The sequence below is a fragment of the Alosa alosa genome, chromosome 6, assembly GCF_017589495.1.
Source record: "Alosa alosa isolate M-15738 ecotype Scorff River chromosome 6, AALO_Geno_1.1, whole genome shotgun sequence".
NCBI lineage: Eukaryota > Metazoa > Chordata > Actinopteri > Clupeiformes > Clupeidae > Alosa > Alosa alosa.
The window spans coordinates 32,212,982-32,232,045 of NC_063194.1; the positions used below are offsets into that span (position 1 = coordinate 32,212,982).

The following is a 19,064-nucleotide window of genomic DNA, read 5'->3' on the forward strand; positions in this document are numbered from 1 at the left end:
CCACAAGAGTAAATCAAGAAAAAAAGACAGAATATGATTTATATATGCCAAATGAAATAGGAAGTAAAAAGATGATCAATACGTTAATGGTTAGGTAAATCAGTAAAAGATATAAAACAATGTAAAAGATTACTGTATTGGCAGGTTGTTCCAAGGCACGATCTGTATACTAAGAAGAGCACTTAAATGTTTCCATTTTAAGCTGATCTGTCCATGGATAACCAAAGATTTAATTGAGGTCTTGGATTCCACATACAGTACCAATCCATTCAGAAGAAATACAGGAAGTTGTTCAGAAATGAACAACCTCTCACTAGAAATGAATGCATGTTTCAAACAACAAAACACTGAAAGCTCATTGAAAATGTGCAGAGCAGAGTATTCCAGCTATAATTTAAAAAAAAATATATATAACATAAATATGTTCCTTTCAAAGTCTTAGAGAGACATGGTTGCACATCAGCAAGGTGCTTGGAATTGACATAAGGCTGTTCTGGTGTCATGCGTAGCCTACTGTTGGTCTGTGAATAGCTGGGGTGGATCAGCTCTGCAGAGGGCTAGTGGGCTAGATGGGACTCTGTCTACACCAATGACTAAAACACATGGACAGCTTGCCCTCCAGTCACAAGTGAAGGCACCACAACAACAATAGGAAAGTGTGTGTCTGGCTGGTACACATGCAAAAGCTCTTGCTGCACAGACTCCGGCTCAAATTTTGTCAATATGGCCGCCCAATTTTGGCTTTGTTTCTTTAGATCGTAAGTGCATGACACCACGCTATCCATTTTTGTTTTTGTTGTTGGTGTTGTTTTGATAGATGTTATCAAATCTCCCATACAGGGAGAGGAGGGGTAGGGGGTATCTGTTGGGGCATTTGGGATTGAGAAAGAAGGGTTAAGGGGAATCTATGAGGGCATTTGGGACTGATAGGATGTGTAGGGGGTATCTCATCTATCAGGGCATCTGGGATTGAGGGAGGAGGTTAGGTGGTATCTATCAGGGCATCTGGGATTGAGGGAGTAAGTTAGAGGGTATCTATCAGGGCATCTAAGATAGAGGGAGCATATTAGAGGGTATCTATCAGGGCATCTAGGATAGAGGGAGCAAGTTAGAGGGTATCAGGGGCATCTGGGACTGAGGGAGGAGGTTAGGTGGTATATATCAGGGCATCTGGGATTGAGGGAGCAGGTTAGAGGGTATCTACAGGGGCATCTAGGACTGAGGGAGCAGGTTAGGTGGTATATATCAGGGCATCTGGGATTGAGGGAGCAGGTTAGAGGGTATCTACAGGGGCATCTAGGACTGAGGGAGCAGGTTAGGTGGTATCTATCAGGGCATCTGGGATTGAGGGAGCAGGTTAGAGGGTATCTACAGGGGCATGTGGGACTGAGAGGAAGTTAGGGGTATCTACAGGGGCATCTGGGACTCTGCATACACGTCCACTCCAAGCTCCTCCTCCAGCACCACCTTGGCATCGTCCGCGTCCAGCTGCAAAGACAAGCACCACAAATTACAATTATAGACAAGGACCGACATTATAACTGTTATAGACAAGGATCGACATTGCACATTACAACTATTATAGACATGGACCGACATTATCACTGTTATAGACAAGGATTGACATCGCACATTACAACTAGTATAGACAAGGACCAACATCGCACATTACTAGTATTGAGAATGAGGAGATACGTCATGGTAGCTTGCTGTCATGTGACGATCTGGGAGGTTTCTGAGCATGTTTCTGAGCCCATCAGTCATGTTGGTATCCCACACTATCGGTTGCCATGGGCGACAGCGTCACAAAGACAGTGACACAGAGCAGAAAAGACGGCTTGAGAAGTTATCATGGCAGTTAAACTGAGAAATTAAGAGGAAATTAAGAAGTTGACTTGACGACCCGGGCGGGGCGATGTGACATCTCCTCATTCTCAATAGACAAGGACCAACATCGCACATTACAACTATTATAGACCAGGACCAACATCGCACATTACAACTATTATATAGACCAGGACCAACATTGCACATTGCAACTATTATATAGACCAGGACCAACATTGCACATTACAACTATTATAGACCAGGACCAACATCGCACATTACAACTATTATAGACCAGGACCAACATAACACATTACAACTATTATAGACCAGGACCAACATCGCACATTACAACTATTATAGACCAGGACCAACATTGCACATTACAACTATTATATAGACCAGGACCAACATCGCACATTACAACTATTATATAGACCAGGACCAACATAACACATTACAACTATTATAGACCAGGACCAACATAACACATTACAACTATTATAGACCAGGACCAACATCGCACATTACAACTATTATAGACCAGGACCAACATCGCACATTACAACTATTATAGACCAGGACCAACATCGCACATTACAACTATTATAGACCAGGACCAACATCGCACATTACAACTATTATATAGACCAGGACCGACATAAGTATAAGTATATATACTCTTTTGATCCCGTGAGGGAAATTTGGTCTCTGCATTTATCCCAATCCATGAATTAGTGAAACACACTCAGCACACAGTGAACACACAGTGAGGTGAAGCACACACTAATCCCGACACAGTGAGCTGCCTGCAACAACAGCGGCACTCGGGGAGCAGTGAGGGGTTAGGTGCCTCAAGTGCACTTCAGCCATGCCTACTGGTCGGGGTTCGAACCGGCAACCCTCCGGTTACAAGTCCAAAGCGCTAACCAGTAGGCCACGGCTGCCCCCTGAATTGCAAATTACAACTATTGGTTTACTACTGGTTAACACTTTACTTGACAGTAACGACATAAGAGTGACATGACACTGTCATGACACATGAACTAACCCTCTAACCCTAACCCTAATCCTAACCCTAACCCTAATCCAAACTTGTTATGACAAAAACCGAATGACACTTAATGACAGAAGCGTTATGTCATAAACGTTTATGACTTGTTTATGACACGTTCATGACACTTTCATGACAGTGTCATGTCACTCTTATGTCGATACCATCAAGCAAAGTGTAACCTAACTATTATAGACAAGGACCAACATCACAAATTACAACCAGACAAGGACCAACATAGCACATTACTACTCTCGGGAGATGATTGAGAGTAGAAAATACAGACCAGATAATCAGTGAAAACTATTCAAGTCAATTCAGTTAAATTCAGTTTTATCTTTATAGCAGCATACATCTCAGTACACTTCATTGAGCCCAGAAAAAAACAATATTAATTTGAATTACAGGCCAGTGGGTCGAGCTCTAATCAAGAATAACTGAATTATCTGTGACTTAAAAACGGCATGCTGTGTTGGCGAGGAGGATTTTTGCTTACTCTGTTAGCGCAAAAAAAGTCGACATGGGAATACATGGTGCCAATCATGTGTTGTGATCTTGGTGTCATGAAGTTCTGTGCATGCGCAGTTCTGCCCGAAATAGATGCCATAGGTATGGCCACCAAGTGGAGGGACTTGCCTAAAAGGACTTTGGTGTAAGCTCAAACCAAAGATCCTTGATTGCTTCAACCCTCTGGTTAAACCAGGGGTGTCAAACTCATATTAGGTAGTGGGCCAGATTTGTTGGAATGAGACCTTGTGAGGGCCGTCATTGTCATGGTCATTATCATTTAATTATAATTTTTTATTTGTTTATATATAATATAATTTTTTTATTTATTTATATATAATTTTAAATTTTAATAATTTTTCTGCATGGGTATGAGTGTTGTTTGATATATTCCTTCACCATATCCACTTATAAGCAAACAAGTACAAATCATGTGCTACTAACGCTATTTCTCTCTTGAAATAACCTACTTCCGTCAGTTCTTTCAGCCTCTTCCTTCCTGAGGATGGTTTGTAGTGCTTTGTAGGTTTAATCAAGGTATCATAGAGATATTGCTTTTTACACATTGTTGAAGACTATCTTTTTTTTTAAATTTGCCCTTCCTACTGAGTATGAAACCTGCTGGCGGGCCTGATCTGGCCCCGGGCCTTATGTTTGACTAACCCTAGCCAGATGAATTTCGCTCTGCCTAGCTCCACTCATCCATCTGGAACCGATCCATTGAAGTGTTGCTTCAGAAGGCTGGGCCTAATCAAAAAATGCTTGCATATGATTGAATAAGCCACTTGTCCGTCATCTATTGACGTGCTACTTCAACCACTCACATCGAAGCCAACCCGTGACGCTAATAACAGTGTCACAGTCGCTTCTACGGTATGTCACATCTATGAAACTCCCCTCCTGCGTCCTGATTGGCTGAACCATAAAGTCGGTTGCAGAAATCACTCTCAATGGAAGAGGTCCCAGATGGATGTGAGTGAAGCTAGGCGGAGCTAAGCGGAACGAAATTCATCTGGCTAGGGTCAGGTTAATGTTTGACACCCCTGGCTTAAACTTTCTCTGCAGGATCGTGGTGACTTACGCATTTCATCTCGAGCTCAGTGAAGAGTCTGCCGGTCATGAACATGCGCAGGGGAATGGTCATGATGAGGATAAAAGGTAGAGCCAACGAGATAGGACTGGACTTGATGATCCACAGAACGGCCAGGCACACGAGCTGGATGATGGTGAACAGGTTCATTCTGTTCGTCTTCACCTGTGGGGAAAGGAGAGAGGAAAAGAAGAGAGGAGGAAGAGTCCTCATTGATCTTAACCTGCCGTGTGAAACGTCAGAAAGAAGCGACATGAGTCATGACCAGACACGTGAAACCTAAATAGGAAACAGGCGTTGGTGCGTTGGTGTTGTTACTGTACGCCAAGCACTTAATCCTGCTGGGGGGCCACTTACTCTGCATGACTTCCAAGAAAGTGAGAAACTTAAAGAGGAAACAGGATCTTCATCATCCGCCCTGAGCAGCCCTAATGCGTCACGTTCTGCTTCTGGCCTACCCCTGCTTTGCATACCTGACTGAACATCAGTGATACTCATGATTAACTGAACCTGAAGATCAGTCTTTCTAATAGTTCAATGAACATCACCCATACCAAACCCAACACCTGACTAACATTAACCACTACCTGTAGTTAACAGAGGTCAACCAACAGTTTGTCTATAATCTGAATAGTCTACAGGGGGGTCTCCCATAAGTGTGCCCTTTTAATATCAGATGGACTTGGAGTTCAGATGCAGTGACGTTATGTATGTAGAGCAGACAAGCCCCAAACACAGGGATGAGCACCACTGTTTGGAACGCCTGCACTGCACATATAGTGCGTCATGTCAGTGCTAGGGTCCTAGGTAGGAACATATGCCAAAATGGACTCCGCCTTGGATTCCTGTCATTTAGAGTCAGGTAATTTTCACAATAACCTATATTGTGTGATTTTGCAGGAACAGGAAACAAACAGCAAACAAACAAACAAATGATTGCGCTCACCAAGGTGGCGTACGGCTCGTTGGGGTGGTATTTCTTGGGCACCAGCAGGAGCAGTATCCGATCCCAGAGCTGGATCCCGCTCAGCGAGGTGATGCCCATGTAGAGGAAGATTCCGAAGAGAGCGGTCATCGGGATGGTCTTCAGGATGGGCTCCATGAGGATGGACAGGCCTGAGTGGACGGAGAGGCGGGAGAGTAAGGAGCCTTATAAATAGGACACGACAATGGTATAAGTAAGCATAAGTATATATACTCTTTTCCCGTGAGGGAAATTTGGTCTCTGCATTTATCCCAATCTGTGAATTAGTGAAACACACTCAGCACACAGTGAACACACAGTGAGGTGAAGCACACACTAATCCCGGCGCAGTGAGCTGCCTGCAACAACAGCGGCGCCCGGGGAGCAGTGAGGGGTTAGGTGCCTTGCTCAAGGGCACTTCAGCCGTGCCTACTGGTCGGGGTTCGAACTGGCAACCCTCCGGCTACAAGTCCGATGCGCTAACCAGTAGGCCACAGCTGCCCATAATGGCACAGTTTCGCTCTGAAAACCAATATTTTTTAATGGTTTGCGTGGCGCAAGAACGGTTCGCCACTGTGCTAAGCAAAGTGTAAAACAGCAGCTTGCTGCTCAGTTAGCCCTCGCACACACCATGGTCAAAGGTCAACAATGCTGAACTTTGCAGCGCAGTGGCAACTACTATTTTGCACTGAATGCAGCGCATACCGCTTCCTATCTGAAAGCCCCTTTAGGGTGAATGTCAATGCCACTTGGTTTCATGCACATATCCTTAAGGGTGAATGTCAATGCCACTTGGTTTCATGCACACGTCCTTAAAGGGGTGGTTCAGGATTTTGGACATAGGACCTCATTTCCAAGTTAGCAAGCGTGATATTTATCAGTGGAGACCGTTTTCAACACATATCCTCCAGTCCTTCTAGTTGCAGAGTTCGCAGGGGCTAAGCTAGCGCAAGTCATCAGTACTGTATGTGTTAGCCTGCCACTAAAAACAGTCTTACCCACTCCACAGTACACCCGAGGCAAATAAATTATAACGCCAGACTATCGATATAAATGTCTGTGTTGATAGTTTTATTTCTAACTAGAACTGTTTCTAAGTTTTATTTCTATCCTTGCATTTCAATGATTGCATTACTTTTTGAGGGACTAGTTTCTTAGCAGCGGCGGAATTATACTTGCTCCGGTTAGTAGTACTGCACCAAAAAGTAAACAGTAAAGTGCACTCCAATGGGGATACCTAGTAGTAGCCTTGGTAATATCAGTCCGCCGCTGAGATGCAAAATGACTACTACCAACTTCAGGGAACAAAGTATAACTATTGCAACGCGATGTGAGGGTAGTTGTATTTCTAACACTATTCTATCAACACAGACATTTACATCGATTGTCTGGAATTTGCCTCGGGTGTACTTTGGAGTGGGTAAGACTGTTTTTAGTGGCAGGCTAACACATACTGATGACTTCCCAGATAGAAATTTCCTTTGGGCCGGATCCACATAAAAGCCTTTAGATCCGCCTGTAGCGGACATACGGTATCTGACTGTGGGCCAGATCTGCTCCTGATAGAGGTTTCAGCTCTGCTAGCAATGCTGTTTTATCACCGGTTTACAGATTTGTCCCAGGTCCGATTTCCGCAACTCAACTGGAAGTCAGGAGATGCGTTTAAAATACAAAACACTGATTTGGCCCAAACCTGTGATACGGATATGAGCCGAAGGACCATTTTTTCACAGCAGACCCAGGTGGTAATGACATTAATTAAGGTGCTGTGTCATGAGCATTCTCTCTCCCTGGTAACAACCTTAATTGATTCAATTCTCTGCCACTCTGCTCACTCTCTCTCTACTCTGCCTAACGAGCTCCACCTGGCTCCGCCCTGCTCTGCTCTAATTACTCTGCCAGCTGCACTGCATTTCTCCACTAACCTCTCCCAGTATATAAAGCCCTGTTTTTCAGCCAAGCCCTGTCAGATTGTCTGAAACCTGGACCAGTAACCTGCCTGCCTGTCTACTCTCTGACTCCTACCTGTGATTCGGATCCTTTCTTGACTGCCTCCCTGTTCTACTGCCCCGGTTATCCCGACCTGCCTTCCGGATCTTCTCGATTACTCTCTGATCTTCAGCCCCCCCGGTAACTCCAATCTGCCTTCTGTCTCTCACCACGTTTAGTGCCTAGCCCTGGTCTGTACTACTGCCTGCTGTTCACCTTGCTGTTGTGTGTGTGTGTGATTCCCCAGGCCTCCGACCACCAGGAAGCGAGCCCCCGGCCAGCGCCACCACCCCTCAGCCGAGACGCCGCTCGATCACTGGGGGACACACACACTCAGTACCTTGGACTGGAACCCCCCGGAAACTTGGAAAACCCCAGAGCCCCGAGAACCCCTGACACCCCTGGCACTCCTAGCACCCCTGGAACCGGAACCTCCAAGACCTCACGTTTCTCTCACTCCTCTTCCCCCCTGAACCCTTCAATAAAAAGACTCTGAATTTGAACTTGCGCTCTTGGGTCGTCTTCTGTCCGTGACATGCTGATTCTGCTAAATTGACTCCTTTCCCTACCGCATTGTCAACCGGCTGCTAAAGAAAAAAAAAGGTATTTTGGAATGGCACAAATTTAGAAACCATGGGGGTGCACTATGTTCTCATGGCCACTTCATTTCTACAGTAGCCTAAGGCTGGAAAAGAAGATATAGTTGGCTCAATATTGATCATATGCTCATTTCATTATTTTTATTATTACCTAGCAGTGGTAAAAGTAGTCAATTGCTGTTGTCAGATCTAACCGTGCAGTATCAGACAACCCCATATTTTTGCCACGCATGCAGAAGTCCAAGCAGCAACGTTAATCAAGGATCTTTGGTTTGCTCACTATCAATCTTTTGACATGATTTGTCAGCCTGCGGTTGGACTAGGACGCAGCCCAACTTTTCAAGGTAGGCTATCTGCTTTTTTTTCTCTGTTGGTTTATTCAGAGACAACAAGCAGCTGAGCGATTGATAACTTTACTGTAAGGTTATATGCTATTATTTCCAGCAATATACTAGCTTAGCTTGAGCAAAACAGCCATCACAATAACTATTTTGGGAAAACAGTGATAACGCTAACAGGATCACTGATGATAAAAAACGAGTGTAATTGTGACTTAGGCTATTTTCAAAAAGGAATAAATGGCTAATGTTTATTTTGTGTTGTTTCAGATTGACCATGGAGATGACTGAGGAAGACAGCCTGAATATCGATGGGAACAGTGGAATTAACACGACTTAAACTTTGTCTGGGATTGCACTTCTAGCCAGGTTGTTGACTAAAAAATAATAAGACACTTATGTGTAAAGCCCCCCCCCCCCATTGTGTTTGTAGCCTAGCTTATGTTTATTAGTTGAGCTGTTGGGACGTTACAAACTTTAGCCTGGGTGAACCTATAACGAACCTGTTATATATAAGTATATATAACAGGTTAACTGGGATAACTGTAGGAAGAATATCCCGCTTGCAAGTTCAGTGTATCCTACCCGCCGACCGAAGCAGGCAGGCTAAAGAAACGCTAGAGATTGTTGCAAAGGTGTGTATAATGGCAGAGCCGGCGAAGAAGCAGCGAAAACCCTTGACAGAAGCTGCAAAGAAAAAGGAAAAAGAGCTTCAGACCCGGCCCGGGGAGTTTTCAGAGAAAAAAGCATCAGGCTTGCCTGGTGTCCCTTTAACACACTCCCAGTGTTGGTTGTTAATTGTGGTAAAGTGTGCATCTACAGAAAAACTCACCAACCAGTAACGCCACCAACACTCCGCTTATCCTTTGTTCCAGAACCTTCTCTATGACGGGCTTGGGGCCCTTGCTGGTGACGGTGAGGGCGTTGGCATGGGTGACCGAGCGCACAGTGGCCGCACTCAGCCAGGGGACCCCGAAAATGGCACTGAGACCCCCCATACTGACCAGGAGCAGCAGGTCGAAGTGGAACCCTGAGCCCTTGACCATCTTCCTCTCGGGCTTGCTAATGATCAAACTGGACCGTCCAGGTGAAGAAAAGACAGAGGAACAGACAGAGGGACAAGAAGGATCATGTGTTTTGAGAATCACATACTGTATTTTAGCAACGTTTTAGCAGCAATTCTATGACAAATATTTCAAACTGATATTAATATGAGGTGACATGAGGTGAGTGTGCCTTGTGGTGTTATGAGACAAGACAACAATCTCATCAAGGATTGCATCATATCGCACCAGAGTGCATACTAAAGACCAGTAGTATTGACACGGTTGGATTGCCTCATATTGCACCAGAGTGCATACTAAAGACCAGTAGTATTTACATGGTTGGATGGTGTAAAGTGGTGGTGCAAGCTAACATGGCTAGCATGTAGTAACGTTAGCCAGAAAAGTTGTGGGTTCGATTCCTGACTGCTACCACTGTGCACCTGAGCAAGGTACTTAACCCTGAGTTGCTAAGGGGAAACTAGCCCTTGTGATAATGTGTACCGGTAAGTCGCTTTGGCTAAAATGAAAAAAAGTAAACAAAATAGTAAATTAGGAGCACTTGGGTGGTCAGGGCAGACCAGTAGTGCCTACTCACGTAGTGATCTGGGACTCGAGGAAGATGAGGATGAAGACCAGGAGGGCGGGGACCACGCAGGCGAACATCATCCACACGGGGAAGGTCTTGTGCTCTCCGAAGGGGTTGATCAGCCAGCCCCTCATCTGTGGGTTGGACACCTGTAGGCCCTTGGGCACCACCAGTTTCTAGCCACCAGGAAAGACACAGTGGATCATCAGTAAAGTAAAGTAAAAAGTAAAGCATTCAGACATTTGCAACGAGTTTTGTACATTTCTGCACTCAACGAGTTTTGTACTAATCTGCACTCAACAAGTTTTGTACATTTCTGCACTCTCTAATTAATATGTTTTGGAAAACATACACTTGAAAAAAACATCACCTGAAACAGACTGCAAGATTTTCAGTTTGAAATCAAACCTGGCTTGGCAATCTTGAAGATATATGTGCTAATGTAAATATCATAAACATCTGTATGTGTGATGGTACGGAAAGCTGTGGGATGTAAAGGGGTTTGGAATGAAATGGAGTAAAAGGACTGCACGAGCCACTCACAGGTGTTCCGAGAGATCCCAGCGCTCACCTGAGTGTAGGTGTCCTCGATGTTGATGTCCACCATGATCATGAGGAAGATAGCAATGGGTACTCCGAAGTCTCCCATCAGACGACGCAGCTGAGCGGAGGAAGAGGAGGATGAGGAAGAAGAGAAGAGTGAAGTAAGTCATCAGGCTATCATCTTTGTATGTTTGTCTCTATCTCTGTAAGAATATCTTGCAGCAATCACTCTTATTACAATTTTACCAATTTTTTTGGTTTGAAACTGCAGTGGACTTTTAAAAGCCTTTGGTCAGACACCTAAACTCTGGGACACGTAAACACCTCAGACTTCAGCTTTCTCACATCTCAGATGAATAACCGAGGCCCTGGCATGGAGCGCTGATGCTGTATACCCTGCACTACGTCAGGCCCTGATATGTTCCAAGTCTGTTTCCTGGGACCGCAGCCATCACACTGACCTTTCCTGGAAGGAAGGTGCCGTTTTTGAAGATGCGCAGGTAGTAGGCGATGGAGAAACAGCCGAACATCAGGCACATGGAGAGCAGGGCGGTGTTGGGGTACGCCCGCATCATGGTCTTGGTCACCATGGTGATGTTGCCCGTGGCGTTGTCACGGATTTGCTCGCGGACCACTGTCGGGTACCAAGGGTCCTCTATGGTGTCATTCAGGCGGTCGTAGTTCAGGATGAGAGGGTGGGCCTTGAAGATCTGTGGTGGGGAGGAGGGGAGGAGGCATACCACTTACCCATGGAAGAAATAAAGAGAAGCAGTTGGCAGAGTGAGAGAGGGGTAGATTTAAGCAATATGCCCCGAGAGGCCGGAGGTTACACTGATTTTACAACAGCTAAAGGGGTGTTTTTAGGCACGACGCGCTAGCTGTTCTAAGGTGTATGTTTCATAATGTTTGTGCTTGATTTTACAACGGCATCGAACGTGATTCAACCAATCATAATCAAGGACCGGAACTATCCATTTCAGAAGTATAGACACAGTTAGAGTGATGGAGATAGAACGTGTGGATGAAGAGGAGCAGGTGGTGGAGTGGCAGAGGGGTAGATGAAGGAGCTAGAACGTGGTGAGAACGTGGTGAGAACGTGGTGAGGATGTGATGAACGCGGTAGAGAACGCAGAGGACGGAGGTGACGCTATCCGCCCAGCTCTTGGCTGGGTCCTTTAGATGAAGATGAGGGAGATGAGGATGGAGAAGATCTCCTGAGTAAAGCGGGAGATGAACCTGACCAGGAAACTGCCCTCAGCGGCAACTATCACCACGACGATGACCACCAACCAGACGCCAACCCACACCCGGCCCACGATGTACTCAATTTCTTGGGACTTGCAAAACTGAGGAAGAAATCAGGGAGGAGAGATAGTGACTATGGTGATGGTGATGGTGGTGGTGATGATGATGGTGATGATGATGATGACGGTGGTGGTGATGGTGAGAGAAGTGTGTATAGCTCAAAGCATAGAACGCCTCCTCAAACTGGAGCAGTGGGGCAGAGAGTGTAAGAGAGTTTAGTGTGTGTGAGAGTGTGTGTGTGTGAGGGAGAGATGTTAATGTGTGTGGGTGAGAGTGGCTAGTGTGTGTGAGAGTGTGTTAGAGAGAGATGTTAATATATGTAAGAGAGTGTGTGTGTGTGAGAGAGAGGTGTCGGAGAGTGTGAGAGAGTGTGTGTGTGAGAGAGGGAGACAGGATAGTGTATGTGAAAGAGAGGTCAGTGTGTGTGAGAGAGAGGTCACTGTGTGTGTGTGTGTGACAGTGTGAGAGAGAGTGTGTAAATCTCACAGCGAAGAAGGCCTCCTCAAACACGAGCAGCGGTCCAGAGAAGCCGATGACGAGGACGGGCTGCGCGGCCACTAAGCAGAAGATGATGCCCTGCACCGAGGTGGAGATCAGCAGCTCCGGCACGCCCATCATGTTCTCCACCTTATCAGCTGCAAGCAGAGGAGGGGCCACACGGGACAGTCGCAACACCATTGGAGCAATTAGGCATCAGTCACTAAGTCATCTACCAGTCAAAAACGGACATTTACATTATTACATTCTAGGGAGACAAGCTATCTCCTCTACATCATTTGATACAGGCCTTCCTGGACAGGGGGAGCCTGAACCTGTATAGGTCACAATGAGACAAAGCAAAAAATACCTCGTAGTTCTCATTATAAAGAATACCTCTCATAGTTCTCATATAAAAAATACCTCTCATAGTTTTCATTATAAAAAATACCTCTCCTAGTTCTCATTATAAAAATAGTTTTCATTATAAAAAATACCTCTCATAGTTTTCATTATAAAAAATACCTCTCATAGTTCTCATTATAAAAAAAATCCTCTCATAGTTCTCATTATAAAAAATATCTCTCATAGTTCTCATTATAAAGAACACCTCTCATAGTTCTCGTTATAAAGTCTAAGGAATGAAAGCTTGGCTTCATGATGTCTGTTTGAATGGATTTGTGTGCGTGCTTATAACTGAACTGTGCGCCATTGGACTGCTCTGACTGGCCCTGAGACTCTCCAACAGGCCCAATCCTGTAAGTACTATTGGATCAGCTAACTCCAATGGGAAGAGTACAAACAAACAACTGTACAAACAAACAAACAAATGCTCACCAAGCAGTCCTCCGAAGGTGATGGCAGGCGACAGTGCGGCGAAGTAGATGAAGATCACTGCAGCCAGGACCTGTGCGTTCATCGCGTCTGTGATGTCACTTCTGTAGTGCTGGTAACGTCTCCTGATGTCCCGCATCCCTTACCTCAAGCGGGCATACGTCGCGCAAAGGTCCTCGGGGGTGGCACGGAGGACGCGATGGACACTACAAACACACACACACACACACACACACACACACACACACACAAACAGAGAAAAATAAAACTCGTAAAAAGCACATTAATATATCAATCCACATCAATATATCACGTTTAGTGGACTGTACACTGACAGCTCTATAGGATTGCCTTAGTGTTAGCAGCACAGGCTGTTCCTCTTCAAAGTTAACTGGAATAGTATATGAACAGCTGCAATGCATGCATGAATAACATAACTGCCAGCCATATGTCAGCAGAACAGCTGTGTGCGTGAATAACCCTAGCCCTGCAGGGGAGCAGGGATACACACACACACACACACCTGCAGGTGTGTGTGTGTGTGTGTGTGTGTGTGTGTATGTGTGTACAGTGGCAGTCTTAAGTACTGCTGGTGCTGTGTGTGTATGTGTGTGTGTGGTGTGTGTGTGTGTGTGCGCAGTGGCAGCCTTAAGTACTGCTGTGTGTGTGTGTGTGTGTGTGTGTGTGCACAGTGGCAGTCTTAAGTACGGCTGGGTGATGCCGTGATTAGAGAGGCACTGTGGGTTACTGGCCTAAATTAGGTCCTAATTAAACCCAACACCAGGGGGAGCCGTGGTGTCATGGGGGTTGGTGTGTCATCTGCCTGACAAGAGATTGGACAGCACCTTCCTATGTAAGACACCAGCTAATGACCCTGTGTGTGTGTGTGTGCGTGTGTGTGTGTGTGTGTGTGTATGTGTGTGTGTGTGTGTGTGTGTGTGTGTGTGTGTGTGTATACGAGGCATGTGTGTGTGTGTGTGTGGTGTGTGTGTGTGTGTGTGTGTGTGTGTGTGTGCGTGTGTGTGTGTGTGAAACTGTATGTGTGTATACGTGTGAAACTGTGTGTGTGTACGTGTGAAACTGTGTGTGTGTGTGTGTGTGTGTGTAACTGTGTGTGTGTGTACGTGTGAAACTGTATGTGTGTGTATACGTGTGAAACTGTGTGTGTGTGTACGTGTGAAACTGTGTGTGTGTGTGTGTGTGTGTGTGTGCGTGTAACTGTGTACGTGTGAAACTGTATGTGTGTATACGTGTGAAACTGTGTGTGTGTGTGTACGTGTGAAACTGTGTGTGTGTGTGTGTGTACGTGTGAAACTGTGTGTGTGTGTACGTGTGAAACTGTGTGAGTGTGTGTGTGTGTGTGAAACTGTGTATGTGTGTGTATGTGTGAAACTGTGTATTGGTGTGTGTGTGTGTGTGTGTACGTGTGAAACTGTGTGTGTGTGTGTGTGTGTGTGTATACGTGTGAAACTGTGTGTGTGTGTGTGCACAGTGGCAGTCTTAAGTACTGCTGGTGCTGTGTGTGTGTGTGTGTGTGTGTGAAACTGTGTGTGTGTGTGTGTGTGTGTGTGTGTGTGTGTACGTGTCAAACTGTGTGTGTGTGTGTGTGTGTGTGTGTGTTAATGTTAACCCTCACCTTTCCTTACACTTGAGCGCCTCCGTTCGAGGCGTGTCTGTGGGTCGGAGAGGCGGAGCCTGTCCTGCAGGAGCTTCCTCTGGAAGCCAATCAGAGAGTGGAGCATGGCCTCGCTCTGGATCTCTGTGGGCGGGATCACCACACTGCAGTCCATGAAGTCGGCAACGGCGTCCGTCAGCTCACACTCACTCTGCACTTGCAGCACCGCCTGGTTAAACACCTGTGTGGGGGGGGCATTCAGCCTGGTTAAACACCTGTGTGGGGGGGGGGGGCATTCAGTCTGGTTAAACACCTGTGTGTGGGGGGGGGGGGGGGCATTCAGCCTGGTTAAACACCTGTGTGTGGAGGGGGCATTCAGCCTGGTTAAACACTCAGTCTGGTTAAACACCTGTGTGGGGGGGGGGCATTCAGTCTGGTTAACCACCTGTGTGGGGGCATTCAGCCTGGTTAAACACCTGTGTGTGTGTGTGTGTGTGTGTGTGTGTGTGTGTGTGTGTGTGTGTGTGTGTATGAGAGTGTGAGTGTGTATATATTAATTTGTGTGTATTGTGTTTATGATTGTGTACGTGCATGTGCGTGTGTGTGTGTGTGTGTGTCTGCATGTGTTTGTGTGTATGTGAGTGAGTGTATGTGTGTATGTGTGTGTGTGTGTGTGTGTGTGTGTGAGAGTGTGTGCGTGTGTATGTGTGTGTGAGTGTGTGTGTGTGTGTGTGTGTGAGGTGTGTGCGTGTGTATGTGTCTGTGAGTGTGTGCGTGTGTATGTGTGTGTGAGTGCATGTCTATTTTTCTCACTCTGTCGGCCATAAGTGCTGCCATGGCGCGTCCTGTCTCGTGGTAGTCTATGTCACTCTTGGTGGGTCCAATGAGCACAAACAGGAAGCGGACCGGCACTGGGGCCTCCAGAGCAGCCTCCAGAACCTCCGCCTCCTTCAGACGCACAAACGCCACCACGGGCCGGTCCAGGAAGTCCAGGGCACCTGGTACACACACACAAATACTGTATGGAAACACACTATTACCAGAGGTGTGGACTCGAAATATAGCGACTTTGACTGAATAGACTCGAAAGTCACCATTTTCAAGGACTTCCAGACTCGACTTGACAAAATTTGAAATGACTTGTAAATTTGGACTTGGATCTCCATGCTATTGACTCGGTGATTCACTCTGACTTTGCCCTCTTTGACTTGTAATGATTCTTGACTTGTGGTGGCTGGGTAAATTGTATAAAAACAACTATTTTCTGCCCATACCAACTTCAGCAGCCTCAAGTTCATCGTTAACGCTATTACACCTGCATTGTAACGCTATTTTGCATGGAATGCAGGTCTCTTTATCTATTGTGAGAAGGGATGAACATCACTGAACATGCTACCATTTTGTCGTCTGACTTGGATCATGTGATATTGGGATGGATCCTCTGATCCCTTTGATGTGGTTCGATGGGTTCAATATAGCCTAAACAATTTAATTTGCTCCACGGAGCTAAACCAAACGATCAATAAACCATCAATGACTCATGGCATTTCAAGCTACCCATATCAGCCGTAGTGTTTTGCAACATAAATATCAAGCTTTCATTTGCGGTTTCTATCGCCATTGCAGTCGTGGGGCAATGATATTCTGTACTGAGAGTGCTTTTGCTGAGAAGGTCTTCACGATTGAGGTTAGGAAGGAGGATGTACTTTGCATTTTCTACCAAAATACTTTAAAGGTGTGTATTTTTGTAGTCTAAAAATACTGCCAAATATTCTTGGTAAAACCAATAGCAGTGGTGAACAAAGTAGCCTACACACAATTCCTTTACTTAAGTGAAAGTCAGATATACCTTTGTCAAATATTACTCCAATATAAGGAAAGTTGCAAAGTCAAAATGCTAATTGAGTTGAAGTAACTGTTTAAAAAATATTAAAAATCAAAAGCACAACCATTTTTCCTTTTAATGTAATATTTTTATACAATAATAATAAAATGTAAATCCTTTGATGGTCACTAGGTCGCCACTAGCACTGTGCATTCATTCACATGAGTGCATTCACACTGATAATTTTGACAATGTAGCGCTGCAAGTAGGCTACACCCGGATGGTGCACTCATAATGGTAAACAAGTTGAGGTGGAGCTGGACACTCTTCGGGCCTCAATGATCGTGACCATGATGATAGAACACTTTGTTTAATTACTAATGGTCTAAAAAATTAGCCTGCATCGGTCCTCTTTCTTCAAATCCCCATGCGGCACTGTTATTAAAGTAGGCCTATTTGTCTAACAAATGACTACATTTTTATATTGTAAAAAAGGGGTGGGGGCATTTACTTTCAGTTGTTAAGACCAATACTCTACATAGCCTACATAACATGTGTTGCTGGCGGCACTGCATTCTAAGCCATTCTAACATTTTGAATGACAAAACAGCTATGGGGTGTGTAACATAGAATGGCTTAGAATGCAGTGCAGCCAGCAACATATTTGGGGACATTGAGCACAAGGCTCCAGGCATCTTGGAGGAGAATGCACTGTAGGCCTAGTTCTTGACTTGTTAGGGACCAGTTGCTGAGATAGTTTCGATCGTCAAAAGGTCAGAATTGCCAAGCATCTTGTAGGGGCTGTTTTTAAAGAGTAGCCTAGAGATTATCTGTGCTGTGGCGAGTGAGACAAGGTAGGCTATGTGTTGCGTGATATCTCTGCACCCAAGTAGCAGTGCTTCGCCCCAATATACTGTAGTCTCAAGTCAATATATCTGCCTAAATCGCCCCAATATACTGTAGTCTCAAGTCAATATATCTGCCTAAATCGCCTCGTCTTCTTAATCTGCATTGGCAGTTGTAGCCTACTCGTTGTGATTACCAGGCCACAAGTAATTAGGGATTTTTTTATTGGGTCACTTTTACTAACAATGCAACGAGAGGTTCCATTCACTAAGCTATGACAATGCAACGAGAGGTTCCATTCACTAAGCTATGACAATGCATGTAAGGAGGCAGAAATGCGTTTGCTCACTTATCTAACTTATCTACTTTGTTTGTCTTTGGGCTTGTGTTTACATACGGAGCCCCTAAGGGGACGTGAGCAAAAAAAAATCTAAAGTTTAGTTTTTTTGTGCTCACGCGAAACTTTCATGTGCTCACGCGAAACTTTCATGTGCACATGTGAAACTTTCGTGTGAGCACATGAAAGTTTCGTGTGCATACGCAAATCCTTTTCACATGAAAGTTTCATGTGCGCACACTTCACTTGACACTTCAATATGTCAAGTATGATATATTGATAAGAATGATATATAGAAAGGATTATTGATGACATATTAATATGCAGTAATAAGATAGTGACTTGTTTAGGTGACTTGGACTCGACTTGGCCTTGGTAATACTTGACTTGGACTTGCTTAGGACATCTCTGTCTTGACTTGGGACTTGACTTGGACTTCAGTGTTAAGACTTGAGACTTACTTGTGACTTGCCAAACAGTGACTTTGTTCCACCTCTGACTATTACACACACACACACACACTCGCGCGTATGCACACAAAACACACACGCACACAGAGACACGCACACACACGCATGCATGCGCGCACACACACACACATAATGTTTTTTTTATTTTGACTCACCGACAAGCACCATGGATGCCTCCAGGTTCTCAGACGCGTCTCTCTGTATGGAAAGACAAATCAAACATGCTGTGGTCTTTGCCATATTAGAAATGGGTCTTTAAAGCTGAATCATGCTTACGCAGCATCAGGCATCTTTAGGACTGAGCTGATTGCTGATTCTCTCACCCTGTCAGCGACTGAGAAACTCTTCATCTCGTTGTCCACTGTTAGAGGCTGTGTGTCCTGTGGAGGGCTGCTGAAAGGAACGTTTAACACAACGTTGGCAAACAAGGAACGTTTAACATAACGTTTGTATACAAGGAACGTTTAACACGTTTAACATAACGTTGGCAAACAAGGAACGTTTAACACGTTTAACATAACGTTTGTAAACAAGGAACGTTTAACATAACGTTGGCAAACAAGGAACGTTTAACATAACGTTTGTATACAAGGAACGTTTAACACGTTTAACATAACGTTTGTAAACAAGGAACGTTTAACATAACGTTTGTAAACAAGGAACGTTTAACACGTTTAACATAACGTTTGTAAACAAGGAACGTTTAACATAACGTTTGTAAACAAGTCAGAGCTGTAGTCAGAACTGCAGTCAGAGGCAGATTTTAAGATGTCCATTTCAATTGTAGCCTTAACTCTTGCATGTTTTGCATC

General features: G+C 45.0%; 1 protein-coding gene across 1 annotated transcript in view; it reads right to left on the reverse strand.

Moving 5' to 3' along the window:
- Positions 1-34: 34 nt before the first annotated feature.
- slc4a1b (solute carrier family 4 member 1b (Diego blood group)) overlaps positions 35-19,064 on the reverse strand; it is a 26,455-nt gene continuing 7,425 nt past the window's right edge. Inside the window, 15 exon segments of the mRNA XM_048246872.1 lie at positions 35-1,488; positions 4,470-4,643; positions 5,425-5,594; positions 9,201-9,442; positions 10,010-10,176; positions 10,572-10,661; positions 11,005-11,253; positions 11,704-11,889; positions 12,335-12,483; positions 13,163-13,346; positions 13,349-13,365; positions 14,796-15,015; positions 15,588-15,772; positions 18,408-18,450; positions 18,576-18,642. Coding sequence (XP_048102829.1) covers positions 1,408-1,488; positions 4,470-4,643; positions 5,425-5,594; positions 9,201-9,442; positions 10,010-10,176; positions 10,572-10,661; positions 11,005-11,253; positions 11,704-11,889; positions 12,335-12,483; positions 13,163-13,346; positions 13,349-13,365; positions 14,796-15,015; positions 15,588-15,772; positions 18,408-18,450; positions 18,576-18,642 — 2,224 coding nt within the window. The 3' untranslated portion in view covers positions 35-1,407.